Below are 17983 nucleotides of genomic sequence, written 5' to 3'. Positions count from 1 at the left end.
AAACCCACCAGCCACTCCTTGGAAGGAAGATGGGGCAATCTACTTCCATAGTGATACTGCCTCGGAAACCCAAGGAAGGGTCGCTATGAGTCGGGTCCGACTCCATGGCACATTAACAACAACATCAACAGCAGTGGTCCCTAGATTCTAGCCTATGAGCACCTGTAAGCAAGCAGATTTCTAGGCCTCGGCCTAGCCTAGATGAAACAGAACTTCTGGATGTGAGGCCCAGGACTGTGCATCTGCAAGAAATACCCCAGCTGTTTGCATTTACAGCCAGGTTTGAGAACTGCTGCCGCATTAGTTTCTATAAGTCTTCCAGCCTGGAAGAAGCTATAATCAGTCCTCTTTGAATACCCAGGGCAGGGCTGGGATGGGTAGGATCCCACACGAGCATAAGGGATTGAAGGTAGACCCCAGCCACCTGAACCAGGAAGATGATCCTGCATCTCAGGTGAGCTTCCATTTTCCTCGCCAGAATGAGAGTTAGTCCTGGGTCAAGGTGGCCTGAATTCATGCTTGTGTGACTCAATACACCAATGAGATGGTGGTTCCCACTAGAGGGACTTTCTGAGCCATGTCTCCACCTTGCTCTACAACACCCTGGAAGCCTATTTCCACAGGGCAGAAGCAGGGTGGGGACCCAGAGTTCTCCTTTTTCCCATTGTTAATCATAGGCCATGGTCATCACAGCAGAGTGTGGTCTTGTTCACCAGCTGGCTTCTCTCCTCACCCTCAAGTGAGACACTTGAAAACTCAAGAACAAGTCCCTGTGGGGGTCACAAAGGAGCCCCACCTGACCAGTAAAAATGACCCCCTACCCTTTGTCTCCCCACCATCCATCATGATAGAAAAATGATGCTTCAATGGGATTCTGTGGGAGGTGACTTTTACCCTTCTGGAACCATTTGAACTTTAGTAACTATGTGAGTCCCGCTGAAGGAAGCATAGCCCTGTAGCAGTGTGGGGTGCAGGTGTGCCCTAATCTATGAGGACACCACCCTGCTGGTTTGTGCTGATTGGTTGTCCCCATGTTAAACTCTACATCAGTTTCTCCCCACAGGTGATGTCAGCTCGTGTCCAGACGAGCCTTGTTTGGTGCTGTGTGAGTCCTGGTCCTGCTCCTCTTCCTCCTGAGACCACTATGATAGTTTCTGCAGGTCTCCTTGTCATATGCTCCCTTTCTCCTATCCATCTTATGTCTGCTCCTATAATTACCCTGAAAACAAATCTGACTGTTTCTCCTGCTTGAAGTACAAATTCTGCAGCTGGGCAAAAAAAGAGCCCTCTTCTCTTGACCCATCCTGCATGGTACTTATTCCCACCTCCTATGCCACAACCATGGACACTTTTCTCTTCCAAGGACATGCTCTGGGCTGCCTATGCCCACAAAGGTCCTTTAGGCTGCAATGAACCCCTGCTCTAACAGACAAATGGAAATAGCAGCAGGGAAAAAACAAAAAAAACCTCACTGCCAAGGAGTTGATTCTGACTCATAGCAACCCCCTTTGGGTTTCTGAGGTGGTAAATCTTTACAGAAGTAGATTACCTACTTCCTTCCGTGGAGTGGCTGGTGGGTTTGAACTGTCAACCTTCAAATGCTTTATGTAGTATGCCACCAGTGCTCCTTGGAAATAGCAGCAGCAATAACATAACTGCCAATATTTATGAGCCTTTCTACATTGTTCTAAATCCTTTGCTTATATTGTTGTTGCTATGGTTATCTGCCACCTAGTCAGTAGCCGACTCATGGTGATCCATGCATAATGGGATTGGAGTGTTCTGATCCATAAGATTTTCACTGGCTGATTTTCAGAAGTAGATCACCAGGCCTTTCTTCCTAGTTCATTATACTCTAGAAGTTCCACTGAAACCTGTTCAGCAGCACAACAGCACACAAGCCTCCACCACCAACAGATGGGTGGTAGCTGGACATAGGAGCACTGGCTGGAAATCGACCCTGGGTCGATTCTTCTTTAAAGATTTACCACCTCAGAAACCCAAAGGGGGTTGCTATGAGTCAGAATCAACTCCTTGGCAGTGAGGTTTTTTTTGTTTTTTCCCTGCTGCTATTTCCATTTGTCTGTTAGAGCAGGGGTTCATTGCAGCCTAAAGGACCTTTGTGGGCATAGGCAGCCCAGAGCATGTCCTTGGAAGAGAAAAGTGTCCATGGTTGTGGCATAGGAGGTGGGAATAAGTACCATGCAGGATGGGTCAAGAGAAGAGGGCTCTTTTTTTGCCCAGCTGCAGAATTTGTACTTCAAGCAGGAGGAACAGTCAGATTTGTTTTCAGGGTAATTATAGGAGCAGACATAAGATGGATAGGAGAAAGGGAGCATATGACAAGGAGACCTGCAGAAACTATCATAGTGGTCTCAGGAGGAAGAGGAGCAGGACCAGGACTCACACAGCACCAAACAAGGCTCATCTGGACACGAGCTGACATCACCTGTGGGGAGAAACTGATGTAGAGTTTAACATGGGGACAACCAATCAGCACAAACCAGCAGGGTGGTGTGCTCATAGATTAGGGCACACCTGCACCCCACACTGCTACAGGGCTGAGAATTCTACTACTGAACTACTACTGCCCCCATTGCTTATATTACCTCATTTAATTCTCCAAATAACTCCATTGATTGGGTACGTACTATTACTATTCCATTTTACAGATGAGAAAACTGAAGGTTATTAATTAACCTTAATCAATTCTTCCAAGGCTCCTCAATTTAGAGGGAGGGTTGAAGCCCAGGAGGTCTTCTGGGCTGCAAGGACCACAGTATAACTGCCTTGGGCAGCACCATGGGCTCCATGAGGTTATGTGGGATCAGGAAAGCATATAGGAGGGTCCTGGGTGCTGAGCAGGCAGTTGCTGGAACTACAGCAAAAAGAGAGTGGGATGTGGTGGGTGGTGAGCTGGGTGGGCTGGGGATGAGGTACTCAGGGTGGAGCTTCAGGCCTCTGACGTGAAACAGCAGGCCAGAGTTCTGGCTCCCAGCTGAAAGAAGATGACAATGCACCTCATTTACTGTGCAATGTTTATGCAACTGGAAGATTTGGTGCTGGCAAGGAGAAGTGAGCTACAACACGGGCTTGATGAGTCAGGGCTCCTCTAGGCCCCAGACACAATAATCATGGGCTTGGAGCCATAGTGCCATTTTTCTCCTCAATGTTGTACTGTTTCCTACCTGGGGCAACAGCAGGGGTGAGGAGAAGGGGCCAAAGGGTGGCTTTTCCAGAGCCCAATGCCAGACACTTGATGTGTTTCCTTTTGGGCTGGTGGGGACAAACTCTGCCATGATGACATGGAGCTGTGGGAAGCCCATTGCAGCAGGTCACGGGACTCTGGGAATGCAAGGATGCTTGCATGTCACAAAGGTGTGAACAAGGTTCAGCCCTCCTGAGCTCAGGAGGGAAGTCTGTGGCTGAGAGCCTGGGCTTCTCTATCCTTGAACAGAAATCAACAGACCTTCCTCACAGGAAGCTGATGTACATCTCTGAGCCTCAGAGTTTTGATCTGTAAGATAAAAATTATACCTCACCTCCCAGGGCAATTGAAGAGATTAAATAATACTGTACACATGTGCAGGCCCTCCAGAAATTATTGACAAGCTTTGTTATATGTCTACTGTGTGGTGCCAGGCATGCTACTGAGGCTTGATGATCCCCAAGGAGGAATACATGGTTCCATGTGTGATTCACCTGTGGTGATTAATGACACCCACAGATATCCAGGTCTTAATCCCTAGAACCTGTGGACATTGCTAATATAACAAAAGGGACTTTTCAGATGTGATTAAATTAAATATCTTGACATAGGGAGATTATACTGGATTTTCTGGGTGGGCCCTAAATGTAATCACAAGGGCTCTTACAAAAAGGAGGCAGAGGGAAAACTTCTACAGAAGAGAAAGAAACAAGGCAATATGACAATGGCAGTAAGGGGAGAAAAGACTATGTGATGTGAGAAAGAGGTCATAGGCCCAGGAAGTCAGGTGGCCTGCAGAGCTGGAAAAGACTAGAAAACAGATTCTCCCCTGGAACCTCCAGAAGGAACCAGCCCTGTGGTCACCTTGACTTGAGAAGATCTACACATTACATCTTTGAAAAAATGAAAAAAAAAGTTCAAAGATGAAAAAATTACAGATCTTTATTTTCTGCAATCTGAAATTGGTCAAACATGCAATCAAGACACATTGATAATTACTACTGATTGGAATGTGAAGATTGGAACCAAAGAAGAGGGATCAGCAGTGGGAAAATAGGGCTTGGTGATAAAAAGAAAAGATGCCAACGATCACATGTCAGAATTTTGTAAGACCAACGACATACTCATTGCAAATACCTTTTTTCAACAACTTTAACAGTGACTACATGTGGACAGTGTCAGATGAAATACACAGGAATCAAATTGACTACATCTGTGGAAAGAGGCAAAGGAGAAGCTCACTGTCATCAGTCAAAACAGAGGCCAGGGGCCGACAGTGGGACAGATCCATCAGTTACTCATATGCAAGTTTAAGTTGAAGCTGAAGAATTAAAACAAGTCCATAAAAGCCAAAATATGACCTTGAGTGTATCACACTTGAATTTAGAGACCATCTCAGAGACAGTTATGGTGCATTGAACACTAATGACTGAAGACCAGATGAGCTGTGGAATGACATCAAGGACATCATATATGAAGAATACAGGAAGGAGAGAAAATATCAAAATGGATGTCAGAAGAGACTCTGAAGCTTGTTTTTGAATGTAGAGTAGATAAAGCCAAAGGAAGAAATGATGGGAAAAGAGCTGAACAAAAGGTTTCAAAGGTACAGCTATTGGTCTCTCTTAATCCAGAGCAAAGAAGAGTGAAGAAAATCAAAGATGTATGGGAAAAGTTAGTCCAAAGGACTAATGGACTATGAGAACCTCAGCCTATATGACCCTGGGACCAGAAGAACTAGATGGTGCTTGGCTACCAATGTCAACCACTCATAAAGGGAGCAAAATTATGACATTCTGAATAAAGAGGGAGAAAAATGTGGAACAAAACTCAAAATCATAAAAAAAAAAAAAGACTAGGATTATTGGTCTTATACAGACTGGTGAAACCTCCAGAGATTATGGCTCCAAGTCACTTTTCAGGACTAGAACTGAACTCACTCCTGTGGTTTAGTGGCTTAACTCTTAGCCAGACAAAAGACAGGCCTATGAGCTGAATACCTAAACCAGGGAGATGCACTCCTTAGAACAATCAACCATGGGAGATCAGAAGGGCAACACTTGCACAGGCAGAAAGGCAGGGAGACAGGAATTAACAGGCAAGAAGGACACAGGGAAAGGGTAAGCACAGGGAGAAGGTGAGAGGAGGGCTATTACACTGCAGGGAATGTAATCAGTGTTACAAAATGTGTATGAACTGTTGAATACAAAACAAATGTGCTTTGTAAAATTCCACCCAAATTACAATAAAAGTTTTAAAAAACACAACAAACAAAAGATTTCCAAGAGCAGCTTGAGAAGATAAAGTAAAGTACTACAATGAAATGTACAAAGACCTGGAATTAGAAAGCATAAAGGGAAGAACATGCTTGGCATTTCTCAAGTTGAAAGAACTGAAGAAAAAATTTCTAGCCTCAAGTTGCAATACTGGAGGACCTATTTAGGAAAATACTCTAAATAAAGCAGGAAGTATTAAAAAAGATGGAAGGAATAATATACAAAGTCACTGTTCCAAAAAGAATTGGTAAATGTTCAACCATTTCCAGAAGTAGCATATGATCAAGAACCGATGGTACTGAATGAAGAAATCCAAGCTGCATCATAAACAACATCATTGTAAATGGAGAAAAGATTGACATGATTAAGGATTCCATTTTACTTGGATCCACAATCAATGCCTACAAAAGCAAGCAGTCAAGAAATCAAATAGCATATTGCATTGGGCAAGAAGCTCTGGTAGCATAGTGGCTAAGGCACTTGACTGCTAACCAGAAGGCTGGAGGTTCACACCCACCAGCCATTCCTCGGAAGGAAGGTTGGGCAATCTACTTCCATAGTGATACTGCTTCAGAAACACAAGGAGGGGTTGCTATGAATTAGGTCTGACTCAACAGCACATAACAACAACAACAACGTTGTGTTGGGCAAATCTGATGCAAAAGATTTCTTTAAAGTGGTAAAAAGCAAAGTCACTTTGAAGACTAAAGTGGACTTGACCCAAGATATGATATTTTCAACTGCCTCATGCGAAAGCTGGACAATAAATAAGAGAAAATGAAGAAGAACTTATGCCCTTGAATTATGATGTTAGAGAAGAATATTAAATATACCATGGACTACCAGAAGAACAAAGAAATCTGTCTTGGCAGAAATACAGTCAAGTACTCCTTAGAAGCAAGAATGACAAAACTGTCTCATATACTTTGGACATCTTATCAGGAGGGACAGTCTCTGGAGAAGGACATTATGCTTGGTAAAGTAGAAAGTCAGTAAATAGAGGACAGACTAACACAGTGACTGCAACAATGGGCACACACATAGAAACTATTGTGTGAATGGTGTAGGACCAGGAAGTGTTCTGTTGTACACAGAGATGCTCTAAGTCAGTATCAACTCAATGGCACCTAAAAACAACAACTTGTTTTGGATTTCTGGCCTCTAAAGAAGATTGGGCAATCTACTTCCATATAGATACCACCTTGGAAAACCAAGGAGGGGTCGCTGTGGGTCAGGACTGACTTGACGGTAGTGAGTTTTTTGAGTTTAGAACTGTATTAGAATAAATTTGTATTGTTTTAGGCCATTGAATTTGTGATAATTTGTTACAGAAGCCATAGGAAACTCATATACTGCCTTCAGGGTCTCAAGTCTAACTAAAGAGACAGGATGAAGAATGACAGATATAGGTGGGTTATGTCTCATTCCCCCACCCCTGCCATCTCCTCAAGCTGGACCTTGGGCAGACCTCCAATGCTGCTTGCACATCTACCTTCCACTTTTATAAGTGCTCCAAGCACAATACCCCATTCCCACCAACTAGGAGGAAAGGGGTTCAGAGAAGGGGTATAATGTGTGTTTAACCTAGAACTGGCAAAGAGTGAAGGATGGAGAAGACATGGCCCATGGCTTTCCATGGCCCAGGGAAGGAAGGCATTGAGAGCCCTCCCTCATTCAGCAGCCAGAGCTTCTCACACCTGAACTTGTATCAGCATCACCTAGAGGGAGCCTTAAATAGATCCCTGGGCCCCACCCAAGAGTCTCTGACTAAACAGATCTGGTCTGGGACTTGAGAATTTGTATTTCTCACAGGCTGTCAGGGAATGCTAATGCAACTACTGGTCCAGAGAATCTGGGAACCACTGACCTAAGGGCTGGTGCTCTAGCCAAGGGCTGTTTGGTTCTCAACAGGAATGAGCTGCATCAGAGTGACCTATGGTTCATTTACATGTCTACAAGAGAATGGCCAAGGTGTGGCTGAGGGTCTGGGCTCAAGGGCTATAGTTCAAATTCTAACTCACCTGGTAGGCAACCTTGATAGTTACTTAACTTCTCTGTGCTGCCTTAGTACCCATATCTATAACATAGGGATAATATGAAATAAGCTATCTCATAAGTGTCTTCAGAGCATTAAATGAGATGAAACACGTAAAGTGTTTGCAACAGGGCTTGTTGACATACTCAGTGTTACTATGAGAAATGGCAGTCATTAGTATTGGGGTCTTCTGACATCCCTGACAGTGCCATTAGGTGTATAGGAGATGTTAGCCAGGATATTCACCTGCAGAGATGCTCATATGCATGGAATCGCTCTCCTTGGAGCTCTCAGCATTGCATATGTCTCTGGCATCCCTCACAAGAAGTACTGGGCAGCACACCTGCTGTGCCCAGGCTCTGTGTCACTGGGCCACCAACACATTATTCAAGAGCAGATTTTCAATGGCCAAATCTGGGACAATTTGAACAAAATAGTATAATAATAGATTGCAACCCAAAGCATGAAACAAATATCCACACAGCTATAAATAAACAATCAAATAAAGAAAGAAATGGGGAAAAGGGACAACTCTTCCTTGCAGTAGAATTCTAATTGATAACTGTAGAAGGAATGTAAAAATAGAAATATCACCATCTGCAAACACTCATAATTACAATTTCTGGTAAGAATCATCAATGGATATTAAAATTGTTGTTGTTGGATGCCATTGAGTTGATTCTGACTCATAGAGACCCCATATGAAAGAGTAGAACTTCCCTATAAGGGTCTCTTGGCTGTAATCTTTATGGAAATAGATTGCCAGGTCTTTCTCCTGTGAAGCTGCCACCAAACTTTTGGTTAGCATCCAGGTGCTTAACTATTTGTATCACCAGGGCTCCTCAGTGAGTGAAACTATAATGAGAAACAGGTAGATTCCTGGAGAAGGCTCTCTGCTCAGCAAACATTTATTGCACACCTGTTACATGCCAGCTGTTATAGACCCAGATACATAGTCTCAAACCATTGCCTTACAAAATACTTATTGATTACAAACCGAAAAAGTTTTAAGCAGAGAAACCCAACAGACATCACCTCAGCCAAGTGGTCAAATTAACACATGCAGTAATGAGATACATTGACACCATGTCCCTCCTGATATGATGCATAACTTTTACGGTTTTATTCCCCACACATCCATACTGTAAACTTAATCATGAGGAAACATCAGGCAAATCAAACTGAGAGGTATTCTATAGAGTGATTGGCCTGTAACTTTTCAGAAGTGTCCAGGTCATGAAAGACAAAGAGACACCAAGGAACTGTCCTGAGTAAAAGGTGATTAAAGAGACACATCTGAACTGTGGTGTTGGTGAAGAATATTGAATATACCACAGACTGCCAGAAGAACAAACAAATGAGTCTTAGAAGAAATACAACCAGAATTCTTCTTAGAAAAGAGGATGGTATGACTTTGGCTTGCTTATTTTGGACACATCATCAGGAAAGACCAATAGCTAGGAAATGACATCATGTTTGGTAAAGCAGAGGGTCTGTGTAAACTAGGGAACCCCTCAGTGAGATGGACTGGCACAAAAGCTATAATAATGGACTCAAACATACCAAAGATCATGAAGACAGTGCAGGATAGGACACTATTTCATTCTGTTATGTACAAGATTGCCATGAGTTGGAGCTGACTCAACGACAACAACAACAAAAGTTGTTTTAGTTGTCATGTCAACTAAACGTACTGTGCAATGCTGAACCAGAAGAAAAAAAAAAGACATTAATGGGCAACCAATATTTGAATGAGATTTGAGATTTGCAGATTTTATCAGTTTATGCTTATATAAGATGTTGACATTTCAGGGTAAAGGGCATATAGGTTCATTATACTATTTTTGCAACTTTTCTTTTTGTAACTCTGAAATTATTTCAGAGTAGAAAGTTAAAAAAAAAAATTTTAAAAAAGAAAAGCCCCAGATTTGCTGTCTTGGGAAGGCCATGTGTGTCCTGAAACAGGAGTTTTCTGAAGGCTGGAACACCTTCTCAGTCACTGATACAATAGCAGGAAGTTTTAAGTGGGTCAGTGCTCAATAAGTATTCAACATCATTGATCAGGAAATGGGAGAGGCAGTAGGATTTGTCTTCAACAGGTAGAATTCCTGGAGAAGATTCTCAGCTCAACAAACATTTATTGCATACCTGTTACATGCCAGCTGTTACAGACACACAGATGAGAGGAAGGCTAAGAGCCTGCTGGCAAGCAGGTGTGAAAACAGATAAAATAGGCAAAAGATCTGCACAGAAACTTCACCAAAGAAGATCTACAGATGGTACATAAGCATATGAAAAAGATGCTCAGCATCATAGGGCATTAGGGAATTGCAAAATAAGTCATTAGGTAATTGCAAATTAAAGCTACATGCATATTAGAATGGCTAAACGCCAAAACATTGACAATATCTAATGCTGGCGAGGCTGTGGAGCAACAGAAATCTCATTCACTACTGGTGGGGTTGCAAAATGGTGTAGCCACTTTGGAAGATAGTCTGGCAGTTTCTTACCAAGGTAACCATAGGCTTGTCATACAATCCAGCAATTATGCTCCTAGGAATTTACCCAAATGAGATGAAACCCAAGTCCACCTGAAAACCTGCACATGCATGTTTATAGTAGTTTTTTTCATAATTGCCAAGACTGGGAAGCAACTCAAATGTTCTTCAGTTGATGAATGGATAAATAAAGTGTGGTATATCCATACAAGGGAGCTCTGGTAGTGTAGTGCCTAAAGGCACTTGACTGCTAACCAGAAGGCTGGCAGTTCAAACCCACCAGCCACTCCTCAGAAGGAAGGTTGGTCAATCTACTTCCGTAGTGATACTGCCTTGGAAACCCAAGGAGGGGTCGCTATGAGTCTAGTCCAACTCAATGGCACATAACAACAACAACAACATATCCACACAATGGAGTATTATTCAGCAATAAAAAGAAATGAGCTATCAGCCTACATGAAAAAAAACATGGAGGAAACTGAAACGCATATGGTTAAGACAAATAAGGCAGTTCAAAAAAGCTACATACAGAGTATGATTACAACTATAAAAGCAGAACTCTAGAGACAATAAAAGGAGCTCTGGTAGCATAGTGGCTAAAGCACTTGACTGCTAACCAGAAGACTGGCGGTTCAAACCCACCAGCCACTCCTCGGAAGGAAGGTTGGGCAATCCTACTTCCGTAGTGATACTGCCTCGGAAACCCAAGGAGGGGTCGCTATGAGTCGGGGCCGACTCGATGGCACATAACAACAACAACAACAACAGAGACAATAAAAAGATCAGTGGTTGCCAGAGGGCCAGGGGGAGGGGAGAGAAGGAGCAACAGGCAATGTAAGGGCAGTGAAACTAATCTGTGTAACATGTAATGGTGGGCATATGGGATTACGCATTTGTCAAGACTGATAGGGCTATATAACACAGAGTGAACCCTGATGAAAACTAGGGACTTCAGTTAATAATAATAATCAATATCAATACTGTGACAAAGGTATCACAGAAATGCAATGGGATAAATAATATGGGATATAGGAACTCTATTTTATGCACAATTATTAAACCTAAAACTATCCTTAAAAAAGTACACCCCCCCCCCAACAGATCATTCTAGTGTGATACGGTGGAGCAGAGGAAAGAGCAGTAGGACTCCAGGGAAGGGGTGAGTGCTCTCTCAGTGTGGGGAGCACCATGACCTTGGGAGGAGGTGGCTCACAGAATCTGTAGGCAGTGGCTGAGTAGAAGGGCATTCCAGGCAGCACGGGCAGCAGGTACTGAGGCAGAGGTATGTGACAGGGTCATGGGCTGGCAACCACAACAGCAACCTGGTGTTGGTGGGCAGTGGGCAGAAGCAGTGAGTCTGGCACCTGGAGAGTGTTAAAGTGAGGGCACTAGGACAAGGTAGGTGTGGGGACTAGCAAAGATGTCAGGGATCAGGAGAAGCTTTCAGGTTCTCTTCTAGAAGTAGAACAGGTAGGGTAGTAAGGGACCATGCCTTTAGATCATAACAGTTGCCATGGAGTCAATTCCAACTCATGGTGACCCCATGTATGTCAAGTAGAACTATGTTCCATAGGTTTTCAATGGCTGATTTTTGGAAGTAGATTTCCAAAAATCTTTCCTTCCAGGCACCTTTAGCTAGACTTGAACCTCTACCCTTTTGGTCAGCAGTTGAGCACATTAACTGTTTGCATCACCCAGAGACCCCTAATCAAAAAGACCAAGAAAACTGATACCAGCTGTAGGCTTAGAGTGGGGATGGAGAGGGGTAGGAAATGAAGATTGAGATGGTACTTGAGAACACTCCCCTTCTACATGGTGATCTCAAACCAGGGAATAGGAAGAGGCCCCAAAGGCATAACTTCAGCTTGTCTTTATAAGTAAACCCCAAAACACCAAACCCACTGCTATGGAGTCAGTGGTGACCCACGGCAATACCACATGTGTTGGAGTATATATAAATGGGTTCCATAGGATTTTCAATGGCTATATAGAGGAGCTCTGGTAGCATAGTGCCTAAGGCACTTGACTGCTCACCAGAAGGCTGGCAGTTCAAACCCACCAGACACTCCTCGGAAGGAAGGTTGGGCAATCCTACTTCCGTAGTGATACTGCCTCAGAAACCCAAGGAGGGGTTGCTATGAGTCGGGGCCGACTCGACGGCAAACAACAACAACAACATAGTTTTATAGAAGTAGGTTGCCAGGCCTTTCTTCTGTGGCTCTGCTGGGTGGCAGAGGACTGCCAACTTTTTGATTAGTAGGCAAACACAAAGCATTTATGCCACCCAGGGACCTAAACCATATAAGTTATTGTCCATATGGTACACTTGAGAATAATGAAAGGTGCTATTCATTCTTATTCTGGGACAACATAAAACTAGGGTCTTATGTAAGAACTCTGGCTGGGAGGGGAGTCCCACTTCATGGATGGGTAAACAGCCTCCACCCCTTGTGGATATACCAGGATAGCTTACAGCCCTGGAAGTGATGTGCACAGATAGGAAGTGCTTCCTTCTTGGACAACCAGAGGGGGAGCTGGCTAGTAGTCCCAGCCCAGCCCATTCATTTACAATCTCACACAGGGCCTTGGGTCTCTGCCCTCCTGTTGGCAAATGTGAGTGTCTGCTCAGGATAATGCTAGGTAGGAGCTTCCACAAAGAAAGACAAGCTGCAGAGGTGGCCAGGGCTTCAGCCCAGCCTCTCCCAGGGTAGGTGACAGCCACTGGGGCAGCGGGTAGAGGCAGGACTTACCCGTGCACACTGTGGACAGAGTGAGGCTCGTAGTGATGATACCTTCCCTCCTGGTGTTGCATGTCAATCGGTAAGGGAACATGGAACGGTGGCACGAGGTGCTGTGGCACTGCAGAAAGGGACAGAAAGACAAGACTTCAAAAACTTTTCCCTTTCCTCTTAAAGTAATTTCCAAAGGATTTTAATGCTTGATGAATTTCAGAGCCAGAGGAGCCCAGGACAGAGGCTTCATGGTACCAGCACTAACACACACTCATGGAGGAGATAAATAAATAATCAAAGTCATCCCAAGAAATCCTACATCTTCCACATAAAAGATACCCAACTGCGCTCTTGACAAAGACAAGCAGCTAAGCGCTCTTTGAACTCATGGAGATTATAGGTAGGGTGGGGAGACAAAACTTGCAGGCAAATCAGGGCTGACAGAGACGACAGGCTCCAACCTCAACAGCCACCTGTTCAGCCAGGACTCAGCTGCAGGACTTCAACAGCAACAAGTCGCAGCTTCCGGATGTGGCTGGAAATATTTACCTAGAACCATCGGAGAAGGCAGAGCAGGCTCCGGCAGCTGCGGCTAGCTCCGAGAAGGCCAAGTCACACAGGGCTGCCTGCCCCATCTTGTTGGCAGCTTAAAGTGGATCTCTAAAGAACTGCTAATTCTCCAGTTCTTATTATTAATTATTGACCTCAAGTGTGCTGGAGGTGCCCAGGATGAAAACGCAAGCACGTGACCGACCGTTTCCAAAGTTGGACGGGCCTACTGTCTGCACTTGGCCTGCCCTCCACAAATCATCATGATAATTGTAGGATGCTCTTTGCTTATTAAAAAAACATTCCTGGGTGCCCTGGAGGCAAATGTAATTATAGGCTTTAAGAAAACAAGGCTTTTTAAAAAGTAGTTAGACTAGGAAAAGGGTTTAAGAGTGGAGCTTTCTCAGTCAATTCTCAGTCAGGCTGCCAGCCACAGGCCAATAGTAATCAGTGTTGAGTTTGAATTTCTGAATATGTGAAAGAAAGGCAGATGGTCTGCTGAACATACATATTGGCCAAGTGACTATCAGGCCTACTGTAATGAAAACATAAAAATAACACTGCTGTTTCTGTGCAGACACTGTAAATACTATATATTGTTTTATTTCTTCTTTCTCCCAAAAATCAGTTGTCCAAAGATGACTGGATTTAATTCTGAGTTCTCAATTCTATTCCACTGGTGTACATGTCTATCATTGAACCAATACCAGGCTATTTTGATTATAGTGGCTGTATAGTATATTTTGATATCAAGGCATGTGAGGCCTCCTGCTTTGTTCTTTTTCTTCAATATTGCTTTGGCTATTTGTGGTTTCTTTCCTTTCCATGTAAAGTTGGTCATTAGTTTTTCCATTGCAGTACAGAATGTTGTTGGGATTTGTATTGGGATTGCATTGAATCTGTACACTGCTTTAGGTGTTGTTAGGTGCTGTCGCGTCAGCTCTGACTCACAGCGACCCTATGTACAACAGAATGACACACTGCCTGATCCTGCATCAGCTTCACAATCCTTGCTATACTGAGGCCATCACTGCAGCCATCATAACAGTCCATCTTGTTGAGGGCCTTCCTTCTTTTGCTGACCCTCCACTTTACCAAGCATGATATCCTTCTCCAGGGAATGGTCCCTTCTGACAACATGGCCAAAGCAGGTGAGATGAAGTCTGGCCATTCTTACTTTCAAGGAGCATTCTGGCTGCACTTCTTCCAGGACAGATTTGTTAGTTCTCCTGGCAGTCCTTGGTACTTTCAGTATTCTTCGCCAATACAACTCACAAGCATCAACTCTTCATCAGTTTTCCTTATTCATTATCCAGCTTTCACATGCATATGAGGCAATTGAAAACACCATGAGTTCGGTTAGGTGCATATTAGTTTTCGAAGAGACATTTTTGCTCTTCAGCAGTTCGAGGTCATTTGCAGCAGATTTACCCAGTACAATATGCTGTCTGATTTCTTGACTGCTACTTCCACTGGTGTTGATTGTGGAACCAAGTAATATGAAATCTTTGACAACTTCAATCTTTTCTCCATTTATCATGATGCCGCTTATTGGTCCAATTGTGAGGATTTTCATTTTCTTTATTTTGAGGTGTAATACACACTGCAGACTGTAGTCTTTAATCTTTATCAGTAAGTGCTTTAGGTAGAATTAACATTTTCACTATATTAAGTCTTCCAATCCATGAACATAAAATGTCTTTCCTATTTTCATAGGTCTCTTTTAGTTTCTTTTTCCTTTATTTATTTTATTTTATTTTTTTAGACATTTTTTTTTTATTGTGATTTGGGTGAAGATTTACAGAGCGAATTCACTTTCCATACAGCAGTTCACATATACTTTGTCTCATATCATTGACCACAGTTTACCACAATGCAACAGCTCCCCTTCCACTTCCTCCCCAAGGTACCTCTTCCCAGTGTCCATCCCTCCATACTCTCCTGCCCCCTGAGCTGTCTCCCTGTTCATAAGCAACCCTTCTTTCTCCCATGATTGTTCTCTCCAAGGCGTGTGTCTACTTGAGGTAAATGCTTACCTCACATGCCTGTACTTTGTTTGGCTGGAAACCACAGGTGTGGGTTCAATTCCAGACCTGAAGGGCAGCTAGGGGCCATAGTCTCAGTGGTTCCACCAGGCTCTACCGGACCAGCAAACCTGGTCCCCAGCTTTTTTTTTTTTTCCTCCAAATGATTTTGAGTTTTGTTCCACATTGTTCTCCCTCTCTATCCAGGATCTCCTACATTGATCCCCTTCCAAGTGGATGACAGTGTTTGCCTGGCACCATCTAGTTCTTCTGGTCTCATAGTTATATAGGTTGCAGATCAGATGGTGTACCAGTCACTAGGACTCATTGTTTCCATTAATTTTGGTTTTCTTCTTTCTTCTTTGCTCTTGATGAGGAGAGACCCATCATTGCATCTAGATGGCAGCTTGCTAGTTTTTAAGATCCCAGTCCCTACTCACCAAAGTAGGAGGTGGAACGATGTTTTGTATAGTATGTTATGCCAATTGAGCTTGATGTCCCCTGCGACTATGGTCCCAAGCCCGCAGGTTCAACTACTCGGTCCCTCTGGGTAGCTGGCTGTGACCAAGCAGTGACCACAACCTTGCCCCTTGTCAGCTCTACTATACACCTGGGAATTCTGATCATTCACATAAACTTATAAGACCATTGTCTGCCAACCCTATATATGATCTTGGATACATCCTCATTTCATAGACATACCTAATCCTTTAGCCTGTCCACCTATCTATCCATCCATATACCCATGTTTGCCTTCACTGACAACGCAGTATTGTATGTGCAAAAGGTTTCATATTTGTTGTCTGTACCTCCCATGTACCTCTCTATGTCTTTCTCATCCTCAATGCTGTCATATTGGTCACACAGATTTGGTACATTGCCCTTCTCTTCACTCAAATCAATATTTATCTCTATCTATCTTACAGTGTTCCTTCCCCTCCCCTCCCACCCCTGGTAACCAACAAAGAAAATTTCTTTCAATAGATAAACCTTTCCTTAACTTTTATAATAATGGACTAATACAATATTTGTCCTTTTGTGATTGACTTATTTCACTCAGCATAATGTCCTCCAAGTTCATCCACGTTATGCGGTGTTTTGCAGATTCTACATTATTCTTTAGGGTTGCATAGTATTCCATTGTGTGTATGTACCATAGTTTGGTTGCCCATTCCTCAGTTGATGGACATCTAGGTTGTTTCTATGTTTTGGCTATTGTAAATAGTGCTGCGATGAACATGGGTGTGCATATATCTGTTCTTGTCATGGCTCTCACCTCTTTAGGGTATATACCTAGTACTCTTTTAGTTTCTTGTAGTAGAGTTGTAAAATTTTCATTATATAAGTCTTTTATGTCCCTGGTTAGGTTAATTTCTAGGTATTTTATCAGTTTGGGGACTACTGTAAATGGTATTGTTTTCCTCATTTACTTTTTAGAGTAGACTATGTTAGTATAGAGGAACCCAACTGATTTTTCTGTGTTGATCTTGTACTCTGGAATGTTGCTAAATATTGCTATTAGTTCCAGCAGTTTTTCTGTGTTATCTTTCGAGTTGTATATGTACGACTCATTCCATCTGAAATAGAGGTCATTTTACTTCTTCCTTTCTGATTTGGATACCCTTGATTTCCTTTTCCTGTTTTATTGCTCTTACTAGTACTTCCAGTACAATGTTGAATAACAACAGTGGGCATCCTTGTCTTGTTCCAGGAGCACTAGTGATGCTGTGGTTAAAGCATTGGCCTGCTAACCAAAAAGTCAGCAGTTTGAATCCACCAGCTACTCCATAGGAGAAAAATAAGGCAGTCTGCTTCTGTAAAGATCTTCAGCTTTGAAACCCTATGGGGCACTTTTACTCTGTCTTATAGGGTCATCATAGGGTTACTATGAGTCAGAATTGACTTCATGGTAGTGGGGTTTTGTCTTGTTCCTATTCAATCTCAAAGGGAAGGCTCTCAGCCTTTCTCTGTTCGCTGTTGCTTTTGCAAACATACCCCTAGTTATGTAGAGAAATTTCTCTTCTATTTCTATTTTTCTGACAGTTTTTATCAGGAAAGGATTTTGGATTTTATCAAATGCCTTTTCTGCATCAATTGATAGGATCTCATGTTTTTCCCCCCTTTACTTATGTGGTGGATTACAATGATTGATTTTCTAATGTTGAACCAGCCTTGTAATCCTGGTATGGATCCCACTTGATCATGGTGTATGATATTTTTGGTATGTTGCTGAAGCTTGTTGGCTAGAATTTTGTTGAAAATTTTTGCATCTATGTTCATAATGGATATTGGTCTGTAATTTTGATTGTTATGATATCTTTGCCTGGTTTAGGAATCAGCATTATTCTGGCTTTCAATAAACCATACTTGTTTATTGGAAGAATAAACACTATAAATTCTTAATGGGAGCGAACTTTTCTCCTGAAATCTCAATTTTAGTATTTGCATATTCAGTTTAATTTTATAATTCCACAACACTTACAAAATCCATGGGGAATGAAGAAAAAGAAAGCAAATCTTCTAACTCTGATTAAATTGGCTGATCCAACCCAAAATAAAAAACTGTTTGCCATTGTTTTGATTCTGATGCATAGTGACCCTATAGGACACAGAACTGCTCCATAGAGTTTCCAAGGCTATAAATCTTAACAGAAGCAGACT

At 42.8% G+C, this 17983-nt stretch overlaps 1 protein-coding gene across 1 annotated transcript in view; it reads right to left on the bottom strand.

Moving 5' to 3' along the window:
• GLI2 (GLI family zinc finger 2) overlaps positions 1-17983 on the bottom strand; it is a 316026-nt gene that overhangs the window by 81140 nt on the left and 216903 nt on the right. Inside the window, exon 2 of the mRNA XM_042780483.1 lies at positions 12768-12876. Within this exon, the coding sequence (XP_042636417.1) occupies positions 12768-12876 (109 nt within the window). The remainder of the gene's footprint in view (positions 1-12767; positions 12877-17983) is intronic.

Source organism: Orycteropus afer, unplaced genomic scaffold, assembly GCF_000298275.1.
Source record: "Orycteropus afer afer isolate SDZICR_OR568_19922 unplaced genomic scaffold, OryAfe1.0 scaffold00004, whole genome shotgun sequence".
In the NCBI taxonomy this organism is placed as follows: domain Eukaryota; kingdom Metazoa; phylum Chordata; class Mammalia; order Tubulidentata; family Orycteropodidae; genus Orycteropus; species Orycteropus afer.
The sequence above is the reverse complement of the archived record's forward strand: the minus strand, read 5'-3'. Positions and strand labels throughout refer to the sequence as shown.